Source organism: Oncorhynchus mykiss, chromosome 17 (genome assembly GCF_057628025.1).
Source record: "Oncorhynchus mykiss isolate SJ-2025 chromosome 17, ASM5762802v1, whole genome shotgun sequence".
Lineage (NCBI taxonomy): Eukaryota > Metazoa > Chordata > Actinopteri > Salmoniformes > Salmonidae > Oncorhynchus > Oncorhynchus mykiss.
This window is the reverse complement of record NC_143038.1, coordinates 66706809-66722478: the sequence shown is the minus strand read 5'-3', so window position 1 is coordinate 66722478 and position 15670 is coordinate 66706809. Positions and strand designations below refer to the sequence as shown.

The following is a 15670-nucleotide window of genomic DNA, read 5'->3' as shown; positions in this document are numbered from 1 at the left end:
TCCGGCTACCCGGATAAAGCACTAAATAAACTTCCGTTTGTGCTATATACGGCTGCTAGAACCCCAAAATTGGATCATATTACTTCAGTGCTAGCCTCCCTACACTGGCTTTCTGTTAAGGCAAGGGCTGATTTCAAGGTTTTACTGCTAACCTACAAAGCATTACATGGGGTTGCTCCTACCTATCTTTCCGATTTGGTCCTGGCGTACATACCTACACGTACGCTATGGTCACAAGACGCAGGCCTCCTAATTGTCCCTACAATTTCTAAGCAAACAGCTGGAGGCAGGGCTTTCTCCTATAGAGCTCCATTTTTATGGAATGGTCTGCCTACCCACGCAGACTCTGTCTCAACATTTAAGTCTTTACTGAAGACTCATGTCTTGAAGACTCATGTCTTCAGTGGGTCATATGATTGAGTGTAGTCTGGCCCAGGAGTGTGAAGGTGAACGGAAAGGCTCTGGTGCAACGAACCGCCCTTGCTGTCTCTGCCTGGCCGGTTCCCCTCTCTCCACTGGGATTCTCTGCCTCTAACCCTGCTACAGGGGCTGAGTCACTGGCTTACTGGTGCTCTTCCATGCTGTCCCTAGGGGGGGTGCGTCACTTGAGTGGGTTGAGTCACTGACGTGGGCCACAGTGTCTCCTGACCCCTCCTGTCTCAGCCTCCAGTATTTATGCTGCAGTAGTTTATGTGTCGGGGGGCTAGGGTCAGTCTGTTATATCTGGAGTATTTCTCCTGTCTTATCCGGTGTCCTGTGTGAATTTAAGTATGCTCTCTCTAATTCTCTCTTTCTCTCTTTTTTTCTTTGTTTCTCTCTCTCGGAGGACCTGACCCTAGGACCATGCCTCAGGACTACCTGGCATGATGACTCCTTGCTGTCCCCAGTCCACCTGGCTGAGCTGCTGCTCCAGTTTCAACTGTTCTGCCTGCAGCTATGGAACCCTGTCCTGTTCACTGGACGTGCTACCTGTCCCAGACCTGCTGTTTTCAACTCTCTAGAGACAGCAGGAGCGGTAGAGATACTCTCCGTGATCGGCTATGAAAAGCCAACTGACATTTACTCCTGAGGTGCTGACTTGTTGCACCCTCGACAACCACTGTGATTATTATTATTTGACCCTGCTGGTCATTTATGAACATTTGAACATCTTGGCCATGTTCTGTTATAATCCCCACCCGGGACACAGCCAGAAGAGGACTGGCCACCCCTCATAGCCTGGTTCCTCTCTAGGTTTCTTCCTAGGTTTTGGCCTTTCTAGGGAGTTTTTCCTAGCCTGCTTCTACACCTGCATTGCTTGCTGTTTGGAGTTTTAGGTTGGGTTTCTGTACAGCACTTTGATATATCAGCTGATGTAAGAAGGGCTATATAAATACATTTGATTTGATTTTGATTTGATTGGGAGAGCTAGCTAAGACAACAACGGGTGAGACAACAACAGCCAATCAGCTAAAACAACAACAGGTAAAATGGCTATGACTGGGCAGAGAACGTTGGTTAAATACACACAGAGTCTTAGTTCACGGCTGGGGCCGACAGAATGGAGTACCATGATTAATGGACAGTCCAGCAGGCATCAGCTATGTAGCCAAGTGATCATAGAGTCCCGGGGCAGCAATCGATGGAACAGGGAAGTAGTCGCTACTACGCTAGCACGCGGGCGACACAGCGTTTAAAGTTAGTAGCCCAGGGCTAGTAGAAGGATCTGCTCCGACGTCAGATGGAGGCCGGTTGAAGGCACAGCAGATGGAGTATTCGTGGCAGACCAGTCATGATGGTGCGGCGGGGCGCCTTGTCGACAAAGGATCCAAGCCAGATGGCGAAAGAGGTGTATTGTAGTTGTAGTAATTTAGTTTGCTAGCCGAGAGATGCGCCTGGCTCACGGCTAACTGGTGCTAGCTTCGGGGCAGCCACTATAGCCACTCGGTAGCAGCAGTGATCCGGTGCCAAGGTCCAGAGCTTACGGCAAGGATCCGGTGGAGTAGTGGGTTCTAGCTGTGTCTGGGTGTAGTCCGGGTGAACAACTGAGTAGGCCAGGAGGTGGGCCTCAGGGATAGCTTCGGTACTGGGTAACTCGGTGGGTGCTAGCTAGCTGTGAAAATCAAGAGTAGTGGTCCAGGGATTATGGCAGGAATCGGCGTTGTAGTGGAGAGACAGTCCGATACTGGTAGGCTGGAGAGTATTATCCAGGCTAAAAAAAAGGGCTGGTATCTGTGCAGAAGGTAAAGGCTGCTAGCAGTGGCTAACAATTACTAAATAGCTTTAGCTTTTTAATTAGCTGTTTCGCTTCTGGTGGCTAGGTGGTTCTTGCTATAAGGTCTAAAAATTTAAAATAATAGCGGTTCCATATCACATTGGGTGAGGCAGGTTACCGGAAGGTATAATTTAATTAAAATGGAAAAGAGATGTTGTATAAGTCTGTGAATATTTCTGACAGTATGTATTGATCTCTATTGTTACTTTTAGAATAACATAACAACAGTAATGCGCCTGGTCACTCGGAGCAATCTGTGTCCACCCTTGAGACAGACTCGAGACGGACAGTTTTAGAGGTTACAGGCAACTAGAATAGCTACGCACCTGAAGGAGATGGCACACCCTGTTGTCTAACCACCACCACCACCACACATACACAACACACACACACACACACACACACACACACACACACACACACACACACACACACACACACACACACACACACACACACACACACACACACACACACACACACACACACACACACACACACAAACACGCAGACTGAACTTTGCCCCATCCTCCTAAAGACAGGTAAGGCCATCAATAATTAGCCAGCTGCCAGTGAGGGCACTCCCTTCCTGTCCGGCTGACACATTTGTAGGAAGTCTCAAGGAGAACATTTGTCATGGAGAGGAAAAGGACAGGAGAGAAAATGGTTAGGAGAAAAGATGAAGGCAAGGGGGAGAGAGGGGAAGGAGGGGAAGAGTAAGGCAGGAAAGTAAGGAAGGTCAGAGAGAGAGGAGGGAAGGAGATATGGGGCCGCGAGATAAAAAAGAGGTAGGGCAGAGGGAGGCAAGAGAGAAGGGGCCAGAAGAGAGAGGGAGACAGGGGAGAAAGGGGGCCAGGAGAGAGAGGGGGCCAGGACAGAGAGGGAGGCAGGGGAGAGGGGGGGGGGGGGGCAGGAGAGAAAGGGGGCCAGGAGAGAGACGAAGACAAGAGAGAGGGGGCCAGGGGAGAGAGGGAGACAGGGGAGAAAGGGGGCCAGGAGAGAGAGGGGGCCAGGACAGAGAGGGAGGCAGGGGAGAGAGGGGGCCAGGAGAGAGAGGGGGGCAGGAGAGAGAAGGGGCCAGGAGAGAGATGAAGACAAGAGAGAGGGGGCCAGGAGAGAAAGGGAGGCAGGGGAGAGAGGGGGCCAGGAGAGAGAGGGAGGCAGGGGAGAGAGGGGGCCAGGAGAAAAAGGGGGCCAGGACAGAGAGGGAGGCAGGGGAGAGAGGGGGCCAGGAGAGAGAGGGGGCCAGGAGAGAAAGGGGGCCAGGAGAGAGATGAAGACAAGAGAGAGGGGGCCAGGAGGGAGAGGGAGGCAGGGGAGAGAGGGGGCCAGGAGAGAGAGGGAGGCAGGGGAGAGAGGGGGCCAGGAGAGAGAGGGAGGCATGGGAGAGAGGGGGCCAGGAGAGAGAGGGGGCTAGGAGAGAGAGGGAGGCAGGGGAGAGAGGGGGCCAGGAGAGACAGGGAGGCGGGAGAGAGGGAGGCAAGAGAGAGATTAAGACAAGAGATAAGGGGAAAGGAGAGAGAGGGAGGCATGGGAGAGAGGGGGCCAGGAGAGAGAGGGAGGCAGGGGAGAGAGGGGGACAGGGGAGAGAGGGGGCCAGTAGAGAGAGGGGGCCAGGAGAGAGAGGGAGGCAGGGGAGAGAGGGGGCCAGGAGAGAGAGGGGCCAGGAGATAGAGGGGGCAGGAGAGAGAGGGGGCCAGGAGAGAGAGGGGGCCAGGAGAGAGGGGAGGGAGATAAGGGGCAGGAAGGAAGAAAATAGGTAAAAAACATTATTTAGGTCAGAATCCTGGTGTGTGTGTGTAGAGACTGAGGAGCCTGAGGCGTTTAGTGTCTTTCTTTTGTCTTTATTCTCTATACATGCCTCCCCATCAGCTCGCATGTATCCGTGGCCAAATTCCTGACCATGGTGAGGTGCCTGGAGTACAATATTTCTCTGTTTATGGCTTCTGTTTGACCCCCTGTTGACCCCCTGCAGGAACTGTACCCGTAGTGGATATAATAACGCCATGGTGGACATAATAATGCCATGGTGGACATCATAACTCCATGGTGGATATAATAACGCCATGGTGGATATAATAACGCCATGGTAGATATAATAATGCCATGGTGGACATAATAACAACATGGTGGACATAATAACAACATGGTGGACATAATAACAACATGGTGGACATAATAACTCCATGGTGGACATAATAACTCCATGGTGGACATAATAACTCCATGGTGGACATAATAACTCCATGGTGGACATAATAACAACATGGTGGACATAATAACTCCATGGTGGACATAATAATGCCATGGTGGATATAATAACACCATGGTGGACATCATAACGGTGGATATAATAACACCATGGTGGACATAATAACTCCATGGTGGACATAATAACAACATGGTGGACATAATAACAACATGGTGGACATAATAACAACATGGTGGATATAATAATGCCATGGTGGACATCATAATGGTGGATATAATAACACCATGGTGGACATAATAACTCCATGGTGGACATAATAACAACATGGTGGACATAATAACAACATGGTGGACATAATAACAACATGGTGGACATAATAACAACATTGTGGACATAATAACTCCATGGTGGACATCATAACGGTGGATATATTAACACCATGGTGGACATAATAACCCCATGGTGGATATAATAACACCATGGTGGACATAATAACGGTGGTTATAATAACACCATAATAACGGTGGATATAATAACACCATGGTGGATATAATAATGCCACAATGGATATTTTTTGTTCTAAACAGTCCTAACAGTCTTAATTGACCACAAGAACACTTAATTTATTGATATAAAATGAGGCATAGGCTACTGACAACATTTGACTGCACTAATAACATTGTACTCCAAAATAGCTAACATCTAAATGCCAAGCATTTAGCTATATACACCTTGGTGAGACCAATGATAAAGCCTCTGCAAGGTTAGGCTACACATCCAATCAATAGCCTAGAGAGACCACAGAGGATTCCTGTCCTCCAAAAAGTCTCCATTCCAGTTAGATTTTGATCAATAATGCTTCCCTGGCCCAGTAGTTTATAACCGGGGCAGGACATTCACTCAAGCCCAGGGCTCAGCCACCGGAGAGCCACAATAACACTCAGGAATGCTAAAGAGAGCTCTGCAGAGAGGCACCAATCGTTTCTGAACTTACAATGCCAAGTAGGCGAAATGAGACACTCAAATACACACTGCAGCTGCTCACTGCTGTGATTAGCTACACAACAGAGAGGTTATCTGATGGTGTTTTCATGAATGAGCTCTCGTGTCCTCGTAGTGAGAGGAAAAACTATTCAAGGATGCAGGTAAGCAAAGACCATCTACAATATCCGAGATGCTAGAGTCAATGCATAATTAAGACACAGATTAGAGCACATTAACACTGTAAAATTGTCAAACCCTCACAGTGACACTAGAGCAGGGATCATCAACTAGATTCAGCCACGGCTGATTTTTGTCTGAGCGGATGGTCGGCGGCCGAAACATATTAATAATAATTTGTACATTACAAATTGACCACAACTGAGCCGAAAAAGCATTAAAAATTGTGTCATACCTTGATTACATTGACACGATTACACATGTCCGTGTTTGTATTTGTGGGAATAATTGAGAACAGATTTCCTAAATTAAACTCATTTTTAGCTGATTTCCTGGTGATTTTATTATTATTATTTTTTATAAAAAATAATACAAATGTTATACGAAAAACTTTGGGGGCCAAAAAATATCACTGGTGGGCCAGGTTTTGGACCGCGGGCCACCTGTTGCCAACCCCTGGACTATAGGGTATGTCTGCCAGCTAGACGTGCTAACATGAGGTCAGAGGATTAAATGGTGCCTTGGAACAATCAAACAAGTTCTGCACCCAACGCTTTGACAACATAAAGCCATTTCCTCCCTCCACCGGCCCTTGCTGCCCTCTCCCATAGCTCTACAGCTCTCCATTGAATGGACACTGTAAATCTGGACTATAGATGAACAGTTAAAACCTGCAGTCAACACCCACACGGGTTTCCATTACGTCTGAATCCCAAAAGGCACCCTATATCCATAGGGCTCATGTCAAAAGTAGTGCACTATATAGGGAATAGCGTTCCATTTGGGACACAGCCTAGGTCACAGACAGTACTGGTGGATGGATAGACAGAGCCAAGTCCTTCTCCTAACAAGCTATTCTGTATGGGAGCAGTGGTTACATATATGAGATGCATGTGTGTTCACTGTCGGAAAGGTGATGACTCATGACTGAGACTCATAATGGAAGAATTGATTGCCTTAATTCATCAAGCAAAATTAAGAACAAAACAGAGGATTTCCAAATGTGTTTCAAACCAACCAGTTGGGACACATACAGTATCCATTTCTGCCAAGTCATACGCTGTAGAGGAATTCACCATCTGCTCGTCTCTCATAGGCTCTACAGGCAAACTGCTCAATTACCACCCAGCATGGTGGTTGGGCTGGGTGCCTGGGCCTGCCTGGTCTGGGCCTGTGGAGAGCCCCTTCCCTGCCACCCTCGCCATCTCTCAACCAGATACTAATGATATGATACGCTCCTCCCCTTCCTTTGCCCCTATCCAATTGTGTTAGATCAGTGAATTACATTTTAAAGGTACAAAGTCTGCATCTATATATAGGGAGCACACTCAACCAGTAGAAAACAGGGAGTTTCTGCTTGTATGTTGAAATGTGAGCCTAATCAGAAATCAGTGAAAACTCTTACCTTCTCAACTGGGCCAATCAGGTTTCCATATATCCCCATGCAGGTTTGGATTGTGTTCCTTAAAATCCCCACCCCTAAAGAAGCACACAAGAAAGAGACAGTTATTACATCAGGAGTAGGATTATGGATGTCATAATAAAACAAAATGACAGACTACTACTACTACTACTACTACTACTACTACTACTACTACTACTACTACAAATAACGCATCTTCAGGCTACACAAGATGGGAATGGGTAAAACCAGTGATTTGGCAAAATCAAATGCAGTGTCATTTAGTGTAGGATTAAGATTGTGGAGAGCAGATGTGACAAGGAGGCTTGTATGTACAAATGACTGAGGCAAACAGTGAATGGATGTATCCATGGGGAATAGCCAACAGTCCTACAGTGGCAGATTCACATTCATTTGGAGAAGAAAAACAACTTATGATCTGGGCTAATTAATTACATTAGAAATGGTGCCACATCTGTCATTCCTCCTTCAGCGGAGTCAGCTGAATTGGGTTGTATAAATCAGACGTGTGTCCTGGGCCCCATTCATATTCATCACATTAATTAATCCAATTACACACTAACACAGACAGGGGCACACACACGCACAGACACATACGTGACACGAACACATAGACGCATGCACACGCACAGACACACATGCAAACACACTGAAGCATGCATGCATGTAGGCAAATACACACACACACACACACAGTACTAAAGTACTGTATGACCCTCTGCTCTTCTAGTTTCATCGTGCCCTTCACTTCAGAGTAAAAGCCTTATGTGGACCCATTGCGGCAGGCATCATAACAGACTTTGATAAAAACATAGATAAATGTGTTGGTTTATTCATCTCAAACAGCAGATGGCTTTCATGCAGCTCATTTATGCTCAGAACGCAAACACAGAGCATGGCGAGAGAATGAGAATGAGTTTTTCTGCTGGCCAAACAACAACTCTCAGTGCTGAAGACACATTTCTTGATCTGGAGGTAAACGTTGGCATGGAGTATCGCCAAGGCCAACCTTTGTGGAGATCCAAATAAATGTTCCAGGTGTGGGTTCGGCTGAAACAAAATGGACCTTCACATTGCTAGGCCTATACTCCCTAGTGCTTTTCTCCAATGAACGATTTCCGCTTGAAATGGGGCTTCGCCAGGACAGACAACGTGCTCTGAGGTCCAGTGTCATTCAGCATGGTGATGGAGTTCAGGACCCTGGACAGTGCCCTGTTGAACAGCTCTCTCTCTCTCTCTCTCTCTCTCTCTCTCTCTCTCTCTCTCTCTCTCTCTCTCTCTCTCTCTCTCTCTCTCTCTCTCTCTCTCTCTCTCTCTCTCTCTCTCTCTCTCTCTCTCTCTCTCTCTCTCTCTCTCTCTCTCTCTCTCTCTCTCTCTCTCTCTCTCTCTCTCTCTCTCTCTCTCTCTCTCTCTCTCTCTCTCTCTCTCTCTCTCTCTCTCTCTCTCTCTGCAGATGGAGGTCAGACAACTTCACTGAGAAACTCCACAGAATTGTTTATTTGGGGCAAGTCCCCCAAATTAAATGTGTCCATGACCACAAACACTCAGCTGTCTGAGAGGCTGCATCAAACATGTACAATATATTTAATGTTATTATGCAGCAACCCTTTAGCTTTTGTAACCAGATACCATGTCTCACTGTACTGGTTACAGCATCCTCTCAGCTGACCCTCCATCACAGAACCTGAGCAGACCTGACTCACATTAGGACATTCTGCGTTCACACATGCAGCCCAATTCTGATATTTTGCACAATTATTGGTAAAATAGTTGATCTGATTGGTCAAAAGACCATTTGGTGGAAAAAGATCAGAACTGGGCTGCCTGTGTAAATACAGTCTAGAACCATCAGGAGTCAGGACCTGAAGAGAGGTCTTTATCTGAACCACTGCTAGGGCCCACTAGCTTAGTTGGTTCAACCAATTCTGCTCCTATTGGTGATTATCCCATATCTCTCAAGCTTACTCAAGGAAAGACATGCTCCTCTAATAGATTATGTATAAAAGCCTGGATGGTGGATGGCATTGATATGAATATTGTACTAGATGTATAGATCATTTATCTGAGAGGTTGTTTAGGGTAGGTAACATTTCTATTTTCTGAGAACAAAAAAGTTTGGTAAAAATATGAAATATCTGCATACTGGCTATCCTGAGGCAAACACATTTTGAAGAGAAATAAGTGGGCAGAATTAATAGTTTTTTTGTTATTTAATAAAAATCGAAAATTTAGAAAGGGGGTGTTTTGCCCCACCATCGGGACAAAATTATCCCTGAAGTTTAGTGTGTTAAAATCTATATATGTTTACATTTTTTCCCTTTTTTTTGTAATTGACTCTTAAAAGCTAAAGTCTAGGTATCTTACTGTAATTAAATAAATAAAATATCAAAGCCCAATGATGTAAGGTCCCTATTAATTTTCACGCTTCCTATCGAAATCATCCTAAAGTATCTCAAAATTGATTTCAATGAAGTTCAATGAAGTTACTTATAGATGATTTGTTCACTGAAGTTAGTTATAGATACTGTAGATGATTTGGACATGATTTGAAAAATGCTAATATGGGTACTATTGACTTGTATTGGATTGTCCTGGGGGCATTTTGCCCCAAACATACTAACTTTAAATATTATTATTTTATAAAAACTGATGGCAATCACTCTAGCCAAATTGATTATTTTTCTTTAGGCTCCCTTACTGGTATATATATATAAAAAAGTTATAGATCTAACTATATTTGATTAAATGTAGTCTTAAATCTTTTTCTAAATGACAAAATATTCGAGCAATGTACCTGAACATTGTTTTGTTGGAGTGACTTAAACAGTTGAGATGAGACTGCTTACATTTTTAGTTGCCCGAGAGAAGTGGTAGCCAGGGAAAGTGTCGATTGTTTTTGTTGTTGCGCGAAATAAAGTGGTTTCTGTGAGAATTACAGGCAGGGGATGTTCAACCCCAAACCATCCTATTATCCTCATTCAAAATGAATGAAAACAAATTAATCATATACATAGTTATTATGCGAAGCATGCTATAGGTGCGGTATAATGGCGTCATTTGACAGTCAAAAGGCTATAACAGCTATATGTTGTACAATTTTGGTTACTAAAGAATAAAACAACAAAAAAACTGCAGGTTGGAAAAGTATCGCTGCCGCGGGTAGCAGCAGTATGAAATGGGTTGCGTAGCCTACCAGTCAAACGATACTGTTCTTTTGCTCTTTCTAGTTTCTACTCAACCAAACTACAAATTGCGAATGCGCATATAAATGCATGACATACCAGAGAACGTAATGCGATGTGTCCGACTCCCCTGTTGGCCTAAATATACAAATGTTTCCGTTATAATAGCTAGAATGGTCGATAGACCCTGCTCAGTCAACTGACAGCAAAGGCTTGCCTTGTGTGTTGCACTTAAAGTGCGGGGGGCAAAGAGGCGACAGATGGGGGATGGTCCCAGGGCCGGCTCTAGCCTTTTGGGGCCCTAAGCAAGATATGGTTTGCGCCCCCCCTCCCCTGAATTCTACACATTTTTCCATGACTTATGCCATGTTAATTATATCTGAGTGAGATTGACTAACAAAATTAATGGGGGCCAGGGTTGGTTTTCGGACATGATTACTACAAGTTTAGAAAGCTGGCTAGCCTAATTTACCAATCTGAAAAATTGTTAGCTGACATGGCTAATTGAGTGACCGTTATTGACTGACATAACAGAAAAATAGCTGATACACAATGAAGTTTCGAACGTATACCTTCTTGACACCCGAACTTTTTTATAAATACCCTAGCGGACTGGGGCCCTAAGCGACTGCTTATCAAAATCTAATCAAAGCTGATATCTCAAATCAAAGCTGATATCTCAAAGTGCTGTACAGAAACCCAGCCTAAAACCCCAAACAGCAAGCAATGCAGGTGTAGAAGCACGGTGGCTAGGAAAAACTCCCTGGAAAGGCAAAAACCTAGGAAGAAACCTAGAGAGGAACCAGGCTATGTGGGGTGGCCAGTCCTCTTCTGGCTGTGCCGGGTGGAGATTATAACAGAACATGGCCAAGATGTTCAAATGTTCATAAATGACCAGCATGGTCGAATAATAATAAGGCAGAACAGTTGAAACTGGAGCAGCAGCACAGTCAGGTGGACTGGGGACAGCAAGGAGTCATCATGTCAGGTATTCCTGGGGCATGGTCCTAGGGCTCAGGTCCTCCGAGAGAGAGAAAGAAAGAGAGAAGTAGGGAATTAGAGAACGCACACTTAGATTCACACAGGACACCGAATAGGACAGGAGAAGTACTCCAGATATAACAAACTGACCCTAGCCCCCCGACACATAAACTAATGCAGCATAAATACTGGAGGCTGAGACAGGAGGGGTCAGGAGACACTGTGGCCCCATCCGAGGACACCCCCGGACAGGGCCAAACTTATGCCTGGAGCCGGCTCTGGATGTTCTCCCCCCTATCTGAGATATCTACTGCAGCCCTCATCCTCCACATACAACACCCGTTCTGCCAGTCACATTCTGTTAAAGGTCCCCAAAGTACACACATCCCTTGGTCTCTCCTCTTTTCAGTTCGCTGCAGCTAGCAACTGGAACGAGCTGCAACAACAAACACTCAAACTGGACAGTTTTATCTCAATCTCTTCATTCAAAGACTCAACTATGGACACTCTTACTGACAGTTGTGATGTATTGTTGTCTCTACCTTCATGCCCTTTGTGCTGTTGTCTGTGCCCAATAATGTTTTTACTCTGTTTTGTGCTGCTACCATGTTGAACTGCTGCCATGTTGTGTTGCTACCATGCTGTGTTGTCATGTGTTGCTGCCTTGCTATGTTGTTGTCTTATGTCTTTCTTTATGTAGTGTTGTGGTGTCTTTTGCCTTTGTGAGGCCCTTTGCCTTTGGGTAGGCCGTCATTGTAAATAAGAATTTGTTCTTAACTTGCCTAGTTAAATAAAGATTAAATGAAGAAAAAAATTAAAAAACCTTGCGAGGATGATTGGAACAGGTTCAGATTGAAGTGGTGTAAACTCAGACAGTGTGCTGCAGAGATGTGTTCATTAATTAGACTATGTTATTAACAAAGGTGCATGGCTATTTTACCCATATGGTAATAATAGTAAATAGAAAAAAATAGAATGATAATAATTTAACAATACTGGTAATCCAATTTATTTTACTACAGTTTTCCCGCCAGCTCAGTAGATGGCGTTAAAGCTGCTTAGGTCCAACGCCTGCGCATAAACGCTCTTGTGAACGAGTTCTGTCTTTCTTTCCGGCTCCGGTCCCCTAGCGAGTTGTAAGGTAAGTAAATTCCGGAAAAAAATATCGTAATAAATCTCCAACATCTTACATTGTAGGAAGCTGTTACGCTCAGTTTACATAGATGTGTATCTCGTTGTTATAAACATCCACACATTTCCCCAAAAATACTTGTATTACTCGAGAGGTAGGCTGATATACACAAGCTATTCGAGGTAACTACCCAGGCATGACTGCATTTTGGTCAACGCTAGATAGCTTTTTAAAAAAAAAATGTTTTAACTAGGCAAGTCAGTTAAGAACAAATCCTTATCTACAATGACTGCTTATCGGGTTAACTGCCTCGTTCAGGGCGACAGATGTTTACATTTTCGGCTCGGGGATTCGATCCACCAACCTTTCGGTTACTCGCCCACCGCTCGACCATTAAGCTAACTTTTCTGACGCCCCCAAGCTAGCTACCACTTTACCGGATGCAACAGATACACGTTTAAGTGTGGCGTTATCATTAGACTGTATAAGCCTTGTTTAAAAAAATAAATATATATATATTAATTAAAGGTCTCTGTTACATCTGGGAAATGAGCCCATACCATAGTTGCCCGACGAAGCTGGTTAGCTACCGACTGGGGGAGATGACATAGGGCTCCCAAACTTGGTCAAACCGTGACCACCTTGTAGGCGAATGTAAGCCAGCCAGTACCGCGAACGCTTGTCTAATTGTCGTTTGTGTGAACAGATGCTGATGCCCAAGAAGAACCGTATTGCGATCTATGAGCTCCTCTTCAAAGAGGGCGTCATGGTGGCAAAGAAAGATGTGCATCTGCCTAAGCACCCCGAGCTTGCTGACAAGAACGTGCCCAATCTTCATGTGATGAAAGCAATGCTGGTAAGAGAAACTATTGCTTCTACTTTGAGTTATCGTTTTATCATTTGAGACTGGGGTGCAGTTCTTGTGTCAAGTAGCATGATGTCCACAGGTATAAACTGTGTCTGGTTGCACTATTAGGCAACATTTCAAGTGTGTTTTGTAACCAGTTAAGGACTGCGTTGTATCTGAAGTCAGATTTGTTGATGTGAAGACCTGAAGGTGAATTTTGTGAGTGGACTACACAAGGGTGACAGTGAAGAGATGATGCATATTTGATGTGGATTTGCAGACTTGTACTCAGTTGGTCTACATAAAGACATTTCCTAGCATGCCTTATCTGAGATTTTTGTGACTTTATTGTATCTCTGGCTAGAAAATGCATGTTTTGCATGTTTGTCTTTCAGTCCTTGAAGTCACTTGGGTATGTTAAGGAGCAATTTGCCTGGCGCCATTTTTACTGGTACCTCACCAATGAAGGTATCCAGTACCTGAGAGACTTCCTGCACCTTCCACCTGAGATTGTTCCTGCCACTCTGCGCCGCCAGATGCGTCCTGAGACCGCAAGGCCCAGGCCCAAGGGTACGTCCACTTGTATGCCTACCATTTTCACACTGCTGAGCTGTGTACTACACATCCATTGTAGCTGCTGGAACTGTGCTGAAAAGAAAGTTTCCAGGCCAGCACAGTAATGTGAATCTGGTGTTACTGTTCCTAGTAAGGCCCCTACTTCAATAACCTGGGCTGGAGCGTTCCAATCCTGGGGTTTGCAGTGTGCTGGCTTTAGTACCAGCTCAGTACTAACAACTGATTCAACTAATCGTGGTATTTTTAAATTTGGGCCGATTTAGTTCAATCATGTGGGTTAGAGCTGGGCTTGAACAGGTCTGCCTGCATACACTGGTCCTCAAGGACCGGACAGTGAGGACTATTGAATTTAGTGCTTTAAAGCCCTAGGTGCTAATTGGACCTCGACGTGATGATCCTTCCTGTGTTTTTGAGCGTCTTTAACCTTCCACTCAGCTGAGCGTTGTCGTTTCTTTTCCAGGTATGGAGGGAGAGCGGGGAGAGAGGCCCGCCCGCTTCAACCGTGATGGGGGTGACCGAGACAATTACAGGAGATCTGCTGCACCACGTATGTATAGTGTTACAGGATCCTGCTCGTCCAAAAGTTAGCTTTCAGCCATCTCATCTGCTGACTAGTGTGCTTTGTAGCTTAAAATACACTGATGCTAACCCTGCCTTGGTTTCCAGTAGTTGATCACATTTGTGATCAGTAATGACTTGTCTCAGCCTTTGTGTAACTAGTGTGAAGGTTGATGTTGAATGGGTGAAAATGTTTGGCTTACAACCTATCAGAAATGACATGGTCATTCACATTTACTGATCATGAAAAGCATGCATTTACTTGCTGCGTAACTCTGATGATAGAGCTAACTGTGCACAATTGTTTTGCATGGAATAATCAGAAATGTTTAGTCCTGACTATCTTCAATAGGTGATATTCAAATCAAAAAGTTAACATTTATTTAACAATCCCTTAAACCGCATGTAGTTGTCAATAGTTTTAGTGGATATGAGGTCTCCTTGCCCCCCAGCAGCCAAATCAAACTTGTGACGTTTTATTGAAAATGACCCATAACTTAAAACATTATTGGAGAAAGAATGTTTGGCCTACAAGCTGTTTTTTTTTCTTCTTTACAGCTGGTGGAGACAAGAAAGCAGAGGCAGGTGCTGGTTCAGCTACAGAGTTCCAATTCGTAAGTACTGTATAGCCTTATGATATTGTAGTCTGAAGCAAGGGCGTATTCATTACGCCGATTCTGTTCCAAAACGTTTCCTAAATGGAAGCAAACAAAACGGGACCTACCTGATTTTGTCTAATAGAGAAACTTGTTTTAACTGTTTGGACTAATGATTACACCCCAGGTGTTCTCATCCGTTCCTATGGAGCCACTCAGTATGCTGGTTACACTGACAAGTCTAAATATCAAATTATCAAAAAACGATTTTAAGTTTATTGGATAGCCGACCGTTGAAAGGTTTTGTACATCTGTTACTAGAATAGGAAATGTTCTTGTTTTGTTGGCATTTAAATTGAGACTCAACTATGACATTACCATGAGCAATTGTAATTGATCAGCTGGTTTGGAAAAACTGCATACCTTGTGTAGCCAGAAGCAATGGTCTAACACATTTGGTAAAGTTATTCGGGTAGACAAATTTGGGACATGAATTGGAAACATAACAGTATGATTTGTTTTCCTTACCAACTGTTGTCCTGTGATGTGGAAGTTTACCCTTCTCTCTTGCTTTCAGAGGGGTGGATTTGGACGTGGCAGAGGACAGCAGCCTCCTCAGGAGTAAATTTCTATCCATTTCTTTACAATAAACACACAAAACGCAGCTCTGTCCTTTTTCTTTGTCAGTGCTTTAGATACTAGCATTCTGGATTCTTGTAGTATTTTTCCACAATATACATTGTGTGGA

The 15670-nt window shown here is 44.6% G+C and overlaps 2 protein-coding genes across 6 annotated transcripts in view; one reads left to right on the top strand and one right to left on the bottom strand.

The window, feature by feature from the left end:
* LOC110494727 (protein kinase C and casein kinase substrate in neurons protein 1) overlaps positions 1–10490 on the bottom strand; it is a 44810-nt gene extending 34320 nt beyond the window's left edge. For 2 of the 4 annotated variants that reach the window (XM_090206405.1, XM_090206403.1), the window contains exons 1-2: positions 10332–10490; positions 7033–7106 (exon numbers count right to left, since the gene is read on the bottom strand). The gene's annotated coding sequence lies outside the window, so the exon portion shown is untranslated. The remainder of the gene's footprint in view (positions 1–7032; positions 7107–10331) is intronic. The other 2 variants (XM_036950785.2, XM_036950779.2) reach the window with 1 other exon arrangement.
* Positions 10491–12267: 1777 nt separating this feature from the next.
* rs10 (40S ribosomal protein S10) lies at positions 12268–15586 on the top strand. 2 transcript variants are annotated; one of them, XM_021567430.3, is made up of 6 exons: positions 12268–12354; positions 13052–13201; positions 13588–13762; positions 14229–14315; positions 14885–14940; positions 15500–15586. In XM_021567430.3, the coding sequence occupies exons 2-6, from the start codon at positions 13052–13054 to the stop codon at positions 15545–15547; spliced, it is 516 nt and encodes a 171-aa protein (XP_021423105.1). In that variant the 5' UTR covers positions 12268–12354; the 3' UTR covers positions 15548–15586. The 2 variants fall into 2 exon arrangements, with proteins under 2 accessions (XP_021423105.1, NP_001154094.1); NM_001160622.2 differs by lacking the exon at positions 12268–12354 and adding an exon at positions 12486–12527 and having other exon boundaries at positions 15500–15585.
* The last annotated feature ends 84 nt before the right edge of the window (positions 15587–15670 follow it).